This window comes from Lepidochelys olivacea (genome assembly GCF_965140295.1).
Source record: "Lepidochelys olivacea isolate rLepOli2 genome assembly, chromosome: 8".
Lineage (NCBI taxonomy): Eukaryota > Metazoa > Chordata > Testudines > Cheloniidae > Lepidochelys > Lepidochelys olivacea.
The window spans coordinates 79,493,709-79,507,209 of NC_140418.1; the positions used below are offsets into that span (position 1 = coordinate 79,493,709).

Below are 13,501 nucleotides of genomic sequence, written 5' to 3' on the forward strand. Positions count from 1 at the left end.
GGGGGCTCAGGGCAGGGGGTTGGGGTGCAGGGGGTCAGGGTGCAGGGTGTGGCAGGAGGTTCAGGGCAGGGGGTTTGGGTGCAGGAGGTATGCAGGGTGCGGCAGGGGGCTCAGGGCAGCGGTGTGGGGTGTGGCAGGGGGCTCAGGGCAGGGTGTCGGGGTGCATGAGAGGTGTGGGGTGCAGCAGGGGGGTTGGCTGCAGGAGGGGTTTGGGGGCGGGTCCAGGGTCCAGCCTGGTGCGCACTGCGGGCAGGGCAGGCTCCTTAGAACATACATGTTTTTAATGCACACAAGGCTTTTACTTGGTATCAGTGAACCAGTTATTTGAATAATAACATTTAGACTTGCAGAGTCAGGTAGATTTTCGAAGTACTGTATAAACATGGTTAAAAATCATTATCAGGTAGTCAGTTATACAGGCTTTGGACTGCTAGCAGAAAGGAGATTTACAATAATATAATAAAAAGAAAAGGAGTACTTGTGGCACCTTAGAGACTAACCAATTTATTTGAGCATGAGCTTTCGTGAGCTACAGCTCACTTCATTGGATGCATACTGTGGAAAATACAGAAGATGTTTTTACACACAAACCATGAAAAAAATGGGTGTTTATCACTACAAAAGGTTTTCTCTCCCCCCCGCCCCACACCCTACTCTGCTGCTGGTAATAGCTTATCTAAAGTGATCACTCTCCTTACAATAAGAAAAGGAGTACTTGTGGCACCTTAGAGACTAACCAATTTATCTGAGCATGAGCTTTCGTGAGCTACAGCTCACTTCATCGGATGCATTGGTTAGTCTCTAAGGTGCCATAAGTACTCCTTTTCTTTTTGCAAATACAGACTAACACGGCTGTTACTCTGAAACCTCTCCTTACAATGTATATGATAATCAAGGTGGGTCATTTCCAGCACAAATCCAGGTTTTCTCCCCCCCCAAAACAAACCCACTCTCCTGTTGGTAATAGCTTATCTAAAGTGATCACTCTCCTTACAGTGTGTATGATAATCAAGGTGGGCCATTTCCAGCACAAATCCAGGGTTTAACAAGAATGTCTGAGGAACAGTGGGTGGGGGGAGGAAAGGAATAAGCAAGGGGAAATAGGTTATTTTTTATAATGACTCAACCATTCCCAGTCTCTATTCAAGCCTAAATTAATTGTATCCAATTTGCAAATTAATTCCAATCCAGCAGTCTCTCGTTGGAGTCTGTTTTCGAATTTTTTTTGTTGAAGGATAGTAACTTTGAGATCAGAAATCGAGTGACCAGAGAGATTGAAGTGTTCTCCGACTGGTTTATGAATGTTATAATTCTTGACATCTGATTTGTGTCCATTTATTCTTTTACGTAGAGACTGTCCAGTTTGACCAATGTACATGGCAGAGGGGCATTGCTGGCACGATGGCATATATCACATTGGTAGATGTGCAGGTGAACGAGTCTTTGATAGTGTGGCTGATGTTATTAGGCCCTGTGATGGTGTCCCCTGAATAGACATGTGGGCACAGTTGGCAACGAGCTTTGTTGCAAGGATAGGTTCCTGGGTTAGTGGTTCTGTTGTGTGGTATGTAGTTGCTGGTGAGTATTTGCTTCAGGTTGGGGGGCTGTCTGTAAGCAAGGACTGGCCTGTCTCCCAAGATTTGTGAGTGTGATGGGTCGTCCTTCAGGATAGGTTGTAGATCCTTGATAATGCGTTGGAGAGGTTTTAGTTGGGGGCTGAAGGTGATGGCTAGTGGCGTTCTGTTATTTTCTTTGTTAGGCCTGTCCTGTAGTAGGTGACTTCTGGGAATTCTTCTGGCTCTATCTGTTTCTTCACTTCCGCAGGTAGGTATTGTAGTTGTAAGAAAGCTTGACAGAGATCTTGTAGGTGTTTGTCTCTGTCTGAGGGGTTGGAGCAAATGCGGCTGTATCGCAAAGCTTGGCTGTAGACAATGGATCGTGTGGTGCGGTCAGGGTGAAAGCTGGAGGCATGTAGGTAGGAACAGCGGTCAGTAGGTTTCCGGTATAGGGTGGTGTTTATGTGACCATCGTTTATTAGCACTGTAGTGTCCAGGAAGTGGGTCTCTTGTGTGGACTGGACCAGGCTGAGGTTGATGGTGGGATGGAAATTGTTGAAATCATGGTGGAATTCCTCAAGGGCTTCTTTTCCATGGGTCCAGATGATGAAGATGTCATCAATATAGCGCAAGTAGAGTAGGGGCGTTAGGGGACGAGAGCTGAGGAAGCGTTGTTCTAAGTCAGCCATAAAAATGTTGGCATACTGTGGGGCCATGCAGGTACCCATAGCAGTGCCGCTGATTTGAAGGTATACATTGTCCCCAAATGTAAAATAGTTATGGGTAAGGACAAAGTCACAAAGTTCAGCCACCAGGTTAGCCGTGACATTATTGGGGATAGCGTTCTTGATTGCTTGTAGTCCATCTTTGTGTGGAATGTTGGTGTAGAGGGCTTCTACATCCATAGTGGCCAGGATGGTGTCATCAGGAAGATCACTGATGGACTGTAGTATCCTGAGGAAGTCAGTGGTGTCTCAAAGGTAGCTGAGAGTGCTGGAAGTGTAGGGCCTGAGGAGGGAGTCTACATAGCCAGACAATCCTGCTGTCAGGGTGCCAATGCCTGAGAATGGTTGAGTCATTATAAAAAGTAACCTATTTCCCCTTGCTTATTCCTTTCCCCCCCACCCACTGTTCCTCAGAGTTCTTGTTAATCCCTGGATTTGTGCTGGAAATGGCCCACCTTGATTATCATACACATTGTAAGGAGAGTGATCACTTTAGATAAGCTATTACCAACAGGAGAGTGGGTTTGTTTGGGGGGTGGGGGGAAGAGAAAACCTAGATTTGTGCTGGAAATGGCCCACCTTGATTATCATATACATTGTAAGGAGAGTGATCACTTTAGATAAGCTATTACCAGCAGGAGAGTGGGGTGGGGGAGAAAGCCTTTTGTAGTGATAAACACCCATCTTTTTCATGGTTTGTGTGTATAAAAACATCTTCTGTATTTTCCACAGTATGCATCCGATGAAGTGAGCTGTAGCTCACGAAAGCTTATGCTCAAATAAATTGGTTAGTCTCTAAGGTGCCACAAGTACTCCTTTTCTTTTTGCGAATACAGACTAACACGGCTGTTACTCTGAAACCTGAAATAATATAATAATAATGGACCATATCCTGCAGTATTAACTCAGAAATTTCCCAGTGATAGGATATAGCTCACGAATAAGAAAAATAGCTAAAGTGCTGACAAATGTCAGCCATGGAATAATTATGAATGATTGTAGAGGTTCACTTTTGCAAATTAGAATGTTTCAGTAGAACTATAAACTTGGGTCCAATATCTCCTTTCTGCTCCTTACAAACCTCACTCCAATTATCATTTTATAAAATTATAAATGTTTTCTATATTAATAAAAATACTAATGCAGACTCAAGACCAGCAGAGGAGTTTACACCTCTGAGTCATTGTTTGCAGACATTATATCAATTTATACTTGGTTCACATTTGGCAGGCTCTCTCTGCAATTATAAGTTCTAAAGAAGTACTTTAAAAAAAAAGAAAGAAAACCTGGATTCAGCACAATCTGAATATTTCACGTGGGCCACATAAATAATCATGAGGGCTGGATTTGGACCGCACACATTTCAATTGACAGCATGTTCAGTGTGGAAATTTTTCACAGAAATAACGTTGAAACTATTTTATATTTTATTCTGTAGAAGTCAGGGGAGAGGAGCTGTGCTGCTGTTGGATGTTACTCCACCAGCAATGATTGGAACTGACTAAAAATACTTGAAGTCCTCAGAGAGATATGTGACCTCCCAAAATCTGTAGAGCTCTAAGAGCCTGATGCAAAGTCCATTGAAGTCAATGCAAAGGCTTCTATGAACTTGAATGGGCTTGGATCAGGGCCTCAGTGTAAAACGGTTTGTGGAGAAGCCTCCATGTGCCTGTGTTGAGGGAAAGGGCTCAGGGCTTAATTTGTAATGAAAGAGGTGCTCGGGCTCAAGCAATTAGGTGCTGGAGTTCAAGCAATTTATTTACCTTCATAACTGATGCAGCAAGCCCAGAAGTGCCAGGGCTATGAAATGCAAAGCTTAGAGGTGCCAGGCTCAGCCCTGGCACAAATTAATCACTGTCTCTACTGCCTTGCATCTTGTGTATTCATATACACTTTTCCAGATCAGAATGCTGGCATTTAACAGCTACTTTGCATGGATGTAAATGTCTACACAAAGTGTAAGGCAATGGAAAATCAGGCCCTTTATGCTCTAGTTTTACTCCTTGCCTTCACTCTGAGCCATGCAACAGAAAGGAGTGCAGGGCTCACCATTAATATACATTCGTCTTATTAATGACAAACACAGACGGAGGTCTTCACAACACTAGGAAAAAAATTCAAAACATTTCCAGACTTCTAAGAATTATAGCAATAGTCCAAGTACTCAAGTGCACAGGCCAGTGGCTGTTGAAACCACGACTAGACCTGAGCTGAGGAGGGTTAGGTGATATTATGCTTAAAACTGTGATGGCCATGGGAGCCCTGTTGATAGCTGAGCTGCCAATATTGCTATCTTTGATGCAGCTGAACCAGTGTTAGAAATAGTGGGAAATTTTTGGAAAAGTTTCCTAGTGTATATGTGGCCTATATGAACAACCATCACAAATAAGCTTTAGTGAATATTCCTACAAACTTTTGGTTATTAAATATAAACTAAACTTTGAATGGTTTTTCACGTACACATCTTTAAAATAAGTGGATATTTTCTTCACATATCTGCCAGAAAATGTTGCATGGCAGAAACTTTCACAGTTTAGAACAGTTATACAGATTTTCTAAAATATTCAGAGCAAAAATTCTCACCTCTGATGTTGGAGGTCTAGTTTGACTGAATGACATATTCACTGGTGCCTGTATTGGATGTCACTGAATTCCAGATGGATTTTTAAATTTCGTTTGTATCTTAGCACTATGTAACAGTAAGGGTTATGATAAATCCTGTAAGTCAAAAATGGTATTCCATTCAGTTTGAATCTGTTTCCACTTCGTACAAAAGTTTTAGAAAAAAGCAGCAGAGAGCTTGTAAGTAGGTCCTGGATTCAGGCTGAAGGCTTTGATTCCAGCAAAACCTGAAGACAAACTGCAAAGAGTTAAGTACTGACTAGTAGGCTTAACACTCCCTTTGATGTGAACACACCTTCTATACAACTAAATATCACCTAAGTAACCCAGTGAATTGCATAATTGCAGTTGTGCAACTAAGGTTTGCATTAGTATTCTGAGTAACATTTTCCATTCTTCTTTCATCAAAAAGTATTTAATTACTGTATATAGTTTTCTATATTTCTACAGTGCATCTAACAAACACAAGATGTATTTCTTCCAGTGTCTGGATTTATTTTTGGTAGGTGGGCAAGAATGGCAGATTCTGAAGCCATGCAGTCATTCACACCTATGACATTTCAGCATGCAAGAATCAAAATGGAAAAGTAGTCCAGGGACACTTGGCTTCATCCATGAAGCAAGAGAGGATGTGGGAATGGGCAAGTCCCTGTATCATTAATCCTATCTACGGATATGCACATTTCAAACTGTGATAATTTCTCCACGGATTCCAATACCCAGATTTTTCATGCTATTTAACCCTCATTTTAGCGGGGTATTGAACCATCAATGCATTGTTTCAATGCAAGAAAGGCTTCCTGGATCAGTGTTGGAAGCTGACAAATCTGACTGGTAATAGGACACATCTTATCTAGACTGGTAAAAGCAAATGCCTGGTCAAACCAGAATAAAGGTTGTTTCTTGGCCTGGGTGCAAGGCTCAACATCAAAAAGGCACATACACTTCCTAGGCTTTTACACAACACTTGCTTTAGATCCTTTGCTGCCATAAATATACACTACCTGTCAGGTTGCTGACAAGTACCAAACGTGCTAGTATAGACAGGCTGATGATTAGTGCTTCTGGTTTTTTGAGTTTATTAATTTAATTTTTGGAGGATTATTTGTATCAATTTTTGAATTTTATGTAGGTGTCCAAAAAACAGGGTTTTTCATGGCTTTCTTTTTGTATATGTTATATATATATTACTCATTACAGTCATATATGCTGTAATGAGTAATCTCTTTGTAATGTTCCCTAGTGAGCATCAGCAAGGTCTACTGAGACCAATTAACGTTGCAATATGTTAGTGTGCATTACAAATCACACCTCCCATAGTCTGCATTACTGCTCCATGTAGACAAGCTCTCAGACAAAAGTAACCTTTTCTGGTATTTACTGGATAAGCACCAATTTAATTTGTTTTGCATCGGGGGTGTTTTATTTGTGTTTTTTGGTTAAAACCTAAATTAAGAAGCCCTATTTATGATTAACAAATAGAGACAGATAGATTATCATTAAAAGGACAGAATTGAGTGTCTGGCTTTAATTCCCAGTTCTGCCCTTCACTGAGTTCTGATCCTGACTTCAGTAGTTTTACCTGAATAAGGAACACAAGGTCACTTTGATCAGACCCCTCTTTTGAGACATTAGGAAAGTCATTTAACAACTCTGTGCCTCAGTATCCCTATCACTAAAATGAAAATAATAATTCTCATTGACCTCCCATGGCTGTTATGAGTCTTGATTAATGATTGTTCATAAAGTGCTTTAAGATCCTCAGTAAAAAGACCTGAGGAGTGCAAAGTATTCTTCTTCCTCCTATTCCATTTAGACTGCAAACACTGTTTACATTTTTCGTTGATGACTGAGATTACCATATCTAATGGTTCCTTTAAAACAACAGATTTAATTGTCTCTTTAGGCCCTTGGCCTACAAACCACAAATTCTCCAATCTTGTGTTTTACACGGATGTAATTTTCTATCACTATAAAAACAAACAAAAAGCCTATGCTTACTGTACCACCCACCCCAGTGCCTTATTCTACATATTCCTTCCTTCCTTCTTTCCTCCCTCTCGGTCTCTATCCCATTGCTTTTTCCTGTTTTGTCAAAGTAAATCCAGATTCTAAGATCTTTGGCCAAGAACCTCGGAGGTATTTAGGTTCCTAACTTCTACTGAAATCAATGGGATTATAAAATGGCCAATAATTGTACAACATATCTATTATCAAATACTATATCACAGTCGTTCAGTTACCATCTTTTTCTAGAATAAGGGATTTAAAACCAGTTGTCAAAAGGTTTTAGATGAGAATTTATGTTTTTCAGCAAAAAAACCCCTCAAGCTACAATTTCTATTAATCTTTTGTTGTCTGAATTAATTGCAACAAACTCAAAATGCATCTAGTTAATGGGAGTCCTCTAAATTAGTATTTTTTCCTAGAAACATCTGTTGAAATTAGATTGATATGTTTAGGTCAATTTATCTGAGGAGCTAATTTTATTCTGACTCATCACAAGCATTATTTTATAGTATAAAAACTCTCTAGGCCTGGATTCAGCATTATTTTCTCCCTAAATCCAACCTAAAAAATTTTTCCATTTTGTCTCCATTTTAGGGGAATTTCTCCAGAAATTACTTGGAAGCTACTAAAGAAATGCAAAGTCCCAAACCCACAATATATAGTGGGAGCATTATATGCCAGCAATTGAAACTTTGTTTTACTATTCACCTTATTTTTCTCAGAAATAGTGAATTATAAATCAAATACTCAAAATCCATGAAAAATCTAATACAAAACGGCATACTAATGTATACTTGTAGAACTAACTGTTCACCATCCTAGAGGCAGGGTGGGTGAGGTAAATCAACTTGGTGTTGATGAAAGGATAAGCCAGTTTAAGCAGTACATGAAAGAAACAAAAGTCACTAGTGCCAGAGGGGCACTCCTAAGAACCATGTTCTGATTGTTCAAATATAATGAGGGAAGGAGATTGCGGTTTTTGGTCGACTTTGCCACAGGCTTGTGTGATCTCATCTTAGGCAAGTTGCAGCTTCTCCTTCCCCATTTATAAAATGGGCTGTTACTCCAAAGGTGAGCAGGGCAGGAGGTTCACTTCATGAGTTTATATAGAAAGCACTTTGGGATCGCTGGCTAGCAGGTGCAACAGAGCCGCAAATTACATGATCTTGTATGTTTCTTCTTCGGTTTGGGTTATTTGATTTACCCTGCGCCGCTTGGCTGGCCTTGCCCCGGCCGAGGGAGGGGTTTCCTGGGTAACGTTTCCCTTTTCAAACACTGCCAGGCGAGCAGAGGCCCTTGACCACAGAAACAGCGGGTCACTAAGGCGCCACGATTACCTGCCCCGGCGCCTTCTCGCCACGCGTCCCAGGGGCCGGAGCAAACCAAGCCGAGGCGCTGAACCCCGACCCCGGGACTCCTGGCGCTGGGGCGGCCCAGGGACGGGGTATGGCCACGCTATCAGGCCCTAGGGAGATACGCCGCTACGGGGACACCTGCGGCGCTGTATCCGGACAGTGACATTGGCGTCATTTCCCACAGGCTCCGCCGCCCCAGACCCCACAGCACACCCGGGCTGGGGCCGCCCCGCCCCGTTGCCGGGGGCCGCTCCGGCGAGCCCTCGAGCGCGGTCGCAGCGCCCCCTCAGGCCGGGCCGGCGCGCCGCCCTCCCGCTGAGACGGCGGCTGCGCAGGCGCCGGCGGCAGTTTGGGAAGCGCCGGAAACTTCGTGCTAAAGTTCCGAGCAGCGCCTGGCTCCGCCGCCCGAGCCGAGCCGAGCCGCTCCCCGCGCGCCATGTCGGGCTCCTCCAGCGTGGCGGCCATGAAGAAGGTGGTGCAGCAGCTGCGCCTGGAGGCCAGCGTGAGCCGCGTGAAGGTGGGAAAGGCCGCGGGGCACCCGGCCGGGCCGCCAGTGCCGCGCCCAGGCCCCGCGCCGGAGGGGCAGAGCTGCCGCCCGTCCCGTCCCGTCCACCACCCCCCCGGGGCGGCCCGCAGCTCCCGTTACTCTGGGCTAACGGCTAGTCGAGAGCCCCTGTGCGCAGCTGTCCGCGCGTGCCCAGCCCCGAGCCCCGCGCGGGGCTCCAGGCCGTTCTTGTACGTGCGGACAGACGCGCCCCACGCGCAGGGCTGTCGTACCGCGCTGCTGCGCCGGGCAACTGGGTGGGGTGGCAGCGGCCGCGGGCTCAGCGCGTCCCAGCCGCTCGCTTCCTGATCCCGGGGTGTGCTGTGCTGCAGGGCGGGGCTGCCCCAGCTGGGCACCTTCCCCTCCGGGCCCGTCACTTAAGGTGCCCTGCTGTGCGGAGTCTCCCCGCCCTGCCACCTCTCTGCACAGGGCTCGCTCGGCCTGGGCCTGGGCCTGGCGATTAGCTTTGGTCAAGGTCCAAACTGCAGAGAAAATAATTAAAAGTCCAGGTCAGTTCCCACTGATCTCCCACTGATCTGCGTTTGGCCCCCGGTCCACCTGTTGACTACCCCTGGTTTCGGCTGTTGCAGGCCTCTACCCCTTTTTGATCATTCAGATATAAAGTTGAGACATCCCTGGAGCCCTCGCATACGCTGAGTGAGCATCGCCTGTGGACTTGGTGGCTAGGATAGGCCTTGTGTCAAATTGGCAAGCTACAGTTTGCAGGTCTCCCTTCAAAATGAGTAACTGGGGAGAAAGCACCTGCTATGTTTTCCTTTTACTGCTATGTTTTAATGTACCTACAACCTTTTGTAAAAAAATAATGCTCTTCATGTCTTGTCTCATCCCAAGAATGTTTTCTTGATGGAGAGGAATGGGACAATGAAGTTAATTTATCTGAGGCAGCCACAATTGGCCTTGTTTTTCCTCCAAAATGAGGGCTATTCTTATGTTGTGGGGAAAGCTTAAAAAATGTGTAAAGCAACCTTCAGGCTAAGTTAGAGAGAATTGGTTTTTTTAACATTTATTTGGTGATAGACTTGCAGACATGTTAGTTAAGCATGACAGCATCAAGGATGATTTAAAACAGTGAGACTCAACCTTTCCAGACTACTGTACCCCTTTCTTGAGTCTGATTTGTCTTACAAACCCCCAAGTTTCACCTCACTTAAAATCTACTTGCTTACAAAATCAGACATAAAAATACAAAAGTGTCACAGTACACTAGTACTGAAAATGTGCACTTTCATTTTTACCATAGAATTATAAAATAAATCAACTGGAATATAAATATACTTATTTCTGTGTACAGCATATGGCGCAGTATAAATAAGTCATTGTATGAAATTTTAGTTTGTACTGATTTCACTAGTGCTTTTTCTGTAGCCTGTTGTAAAACTAGACACATATCTAGATAAGTTTATGTAACCCCAGAACGCATGTCCCTGGTTGAAAACCACTTATTTAAAATTCTTCACCTGAGTGGCAGAAGGCTTTTCCCTCTCCTTTTGGTGCATATAAAATACAATTTAAATGACCAGCTACTGGAAGGTTTGGTCAGAGTAAATTAGGCTTTGTTTTCAGCCACTCCTCCCACTTAATTCAAAGGCTTAAACTCTTTTGGGGAAGCACTGTGTCTCAAGAGTTTGCACTGTGACCTCCACAGTGTCACCCCACTCTGAGTCATCAGCCTGCAACTGTAATACAGATATAGACACCACTTCTAGGATCATCACTGTGCTTAGTTTGGAACTGAATTTTAAAATACAGTGGGTGGATTTTTCACATTCTTGAGGGCATATATAGATTCTTATATCAATATATTTATACAAAAATGGTATACTTTTTTTAAACATAGCTCTTGTTATTCTTAAGGCTTGTCTTCAGTGTTAGCTTAAGTTATCGAGTTCACACTTATTCAAGTGAGAGAAGTTGAAAACACTGAAACACAACATTAGAGCAGCACAATAGGATTGGATTAGCAGCATGGAGTAGTTGAGTCCCCACTGCTTTACTAGTCCTAGCACAGGGGTGGGCAAGCTTTCTGGCCCGAGGGCCACATGGGGGTTCCAAAACTGTATGGAGGGCTGGGTAGGAAAGGATGTGCCTCCCCAAACAGCGTGGCCTCTGCCCCCTCCCACTTCCCACCCCCTGACTGCCCTTCTCGGAGCCATCCAACCCCCCATTCCTTGTCCCCTGACTGCCCCCTCCCAGAACCCCACCCCCTAGCCAACCACTCCGTGTCCCAACTGCCCCCCAGGACCCTCTGCCCCCTTACCATGCTGCTCAGAGTGCCAGGACTGGCAACTATGCTGCCCAGCAGGAGCTTGCTGCCCCACTGCCCAGAGCACTGGTGGCACGGCAAGCTGAGGCTGCAGGGGAGGGAGGGGAGCCAGGGAGGGGCCAGGGGCTAGCCTCCCCGTCCAGGAGCTAAAGGGCCGGGCAGGACGGTCCCACAGGCCGCAGTTTCCAATCTCTGTCCTAGCAACACCTGAGCTTCAACCTATACACTGCCAAACCAGCCACCTCAAGTTAAAAGCACCACTTATCTGAACCTAGTTGTTTGTGCACAGGAGCTGGGATAGAGTCAACACTTGTTATACCTTGAGCTAACCCTGTAGTGAAGACAAGCCCTTAGAAAAAGTATAAAGTAAAACAGTCTTGGGACTTGCATCAGGTGGCAGACACTGGTGTATGATTGCATGTCTTGTAAAAATTAGCCATAGTGCATTCAATGCTACTTCAGCTTGAGGGACCTGTATGTATAGTAGCCAAGAGCTGACTTTCAAAGATGTGCTGAACTGTGCACCCAGTATCTGAAGACAAGACCAACTCCCTTAAAATAGAGTATTACTGAATGCTGTAGTTTTTCTGACTGAACAAAAACTAAAATGCAAGTGTTTTGTGTGTAATAAAATCTAGCTGTACTGAATGCAGCACCCTCTATACGTTACAGAATATGTTACGTACAAGATAAAGTATTTGCTGTGAATCCTAATTTAAAATTTACTTTATGACTAGGTTTCTCAAGCCGCAGCAGACTTGAAGCAGTTCTGTCTGCAGAATGCACAACATGATCCCCTACTGACAGGAGTGTCTTCAAGTACAAATCCATTCAGACCCCAGAAAGTCTGTTCATTTTTGTAATTTGGTGAACTATCTTGGTCTCTTTCAGTGGTAAGTTTTTTAAATGAACAATGATACAAGTTGTTCCTATTTGTCCTGATAATATAAGCTGCCATCAGGTCATTCATTTTAAATGTATATAACATTCATTTTGGAGTAAATTTTTAAAAAGTTCTGACTTTTCAATAAACTTTTCCACTAAAATAGACTGCTCTCATTTCCTCACCAAAGAAAAGAATTTAATGCTAGTGAACAATGTCCTGTTTGCCAGTCCTAAAGTCTTTTGTCCATGGAACAGGTAGAGCATGGATTCTGGCAGTGTAAGATTCTGCTCTACACTAAGCTTTTCCTGAGAACCACACCCAGGAATTAAGATGCAGTGGTAATCAAGTTCTTTTAGTACTCCACTCAAAAAACCCCTTACTTGTAATAAGAATTTAAATGCTATTTCTCAAGTCCCAGCCCCTACCATCACAATTTGGGGGGGGGGGAGGAGACTGAAACATCTGTTTCTGCTGACATCACATGCAGAAGTCCTTTGGACAACAGTTTAGACATACTACCTCTAAAAGAGAGGGTTTTTTCCCCCTGTAACCTCTCCAGACAGCAAACTTTATGGGGGCAGTCCTACTCTGTTTTGAGGATGAGCCAGAAAAGTTAGGAACACCTGGTGGTGGTGGGCAGCAAAGTGATTGTCCTTGGTCTACAGCATTAGTGGAGGCAGTAGCTACCACCTCTCACCCAATAGTCTGTGTCTCTTCATGTGGAAGTGGTATTTAGAGGAGAATGTTTGCAACTATTGTTGCTGTAGAACAATTTATTTTCTCTGGTCAACCAGTTCAGACCACTCAATTTAACAGATCCAGCTCCTAGGACAACAAGCCCCCTATTTACTTGTACAAGTTGGATTCTGCCTCTAGTCCCTGCTGTATAACATCCTACCTCGGAGAATTTACAATATATAAACTTCTGAAAGTGATGGCAATGAAAGCCACCCTTTGTCCCATGAGCTACCTGTGAAGGTGAACTAATTTATACCTACTTGTGCATCCAATGAAGTGAGCTATAGCTCACAAAAGCTTATGCTCAAATAAACTGGTTAGTCTCTAAGGTGCCACAAGTACTCCTTTTCTTTTTACTTGTCTATAGTGTCATAGATTTACATGGGAGTACTTTCATCAAGCATGCATACAGATTTTCATTACTTTTTTCTAACCACTTCCTTTTTTTTTTTGTCTTTCAGATCTTTTAACACCTTTTCACAGCTGCTCTGTGTGGAGAGAATGTGACTCAAGGAGTGGCTTGGTTTGAAGTCTGTACAAAAGCTTAGCCTTAACAATGTGCCAAGTTAACTCTGTAAATCGCTACTGTTGTCAAACCTCTTACCATCTACCTCTCCAAATGAACTGTGTGCTAGTTGCAATAACTTCTACTTCATGAGGGAATCAGTTTTACATACCAAGCAAAAAATAAAAATGTTTTGACTTAATCTGTTTTTGGAATGACTGTACGGCTGTTTTGTTACTGTGACTCCAATACTTCTCGAAAGTTATTTGAGTTATA

At 43.8% G+C, this 13,501-nt stretch overlaps 2 protein-coding genes across 2 annotated transcripts in view; one reads left to right on the forward strand and one right to left on the reverse strand.

Annotated features, from left to right (window-relative positions):
* Nucleotides 1-5,189, reverse strand: part of SPATA1 (spermatogenesis associated 1) — a 33,883-nt gene extending 28,694 nt beyond the window's left edge. Inside the window, exon 1 of the mRNA XM_084636444.1 lies at nt 4,865-5,189. Coding sequence (XP_084492570.1) covers nt 4,865-4,900 — 36 coding nt within the window. The 5' untranslated portion in view covers nt 4,901-5,189. The remainder of the gene's footprint in view (nt 1-4,864) is intronic.
* A 3,399-nt stretch (nt 5,190-8,588) lies between these two features.
* Nucleotides 8,589-13,427, forward strand: GNG5 (G protein subunit gamma 5). The gene is made up of 3 exons (XM_084637478.1): nt 8,589-8,785; nt 11,834-11,989; nt 13,182-13,427. The coding sequence occupies exons 1-2, from the start codon at nt 8,705-8,707 to the stop codon at nt 11,957-11,959; spliced, it is 207 nt and encodes a 68-aa protein (XP_084493604.1). The 5' UTR covers nt 8,589-8,704; the 3' UTR covers nt 11,960-11,989; nt 13,182-13,427.
* The last annotated feature ends 74 nt before the right edge of the window (nt 13,428-13,501 follow it).

Bases quoted from the DNA above. Each gene is read 5' to 3' on its own strand.
- GNG5 (XM_084637478.1), top strand. From the start codon at position 8,705: ATGTCGGGCTCCTCCAGCGTGGCGGCCATGAAGAAGGTGGTGCAGCAG. The intron at 8,786-11,833 runs GTGGGAAAGGCC...CTTTATGACTAG, and splicing joins CCAGCGTGAGCCGCGTGAAG to GTTTCTCAAGCCGCAGCAGA.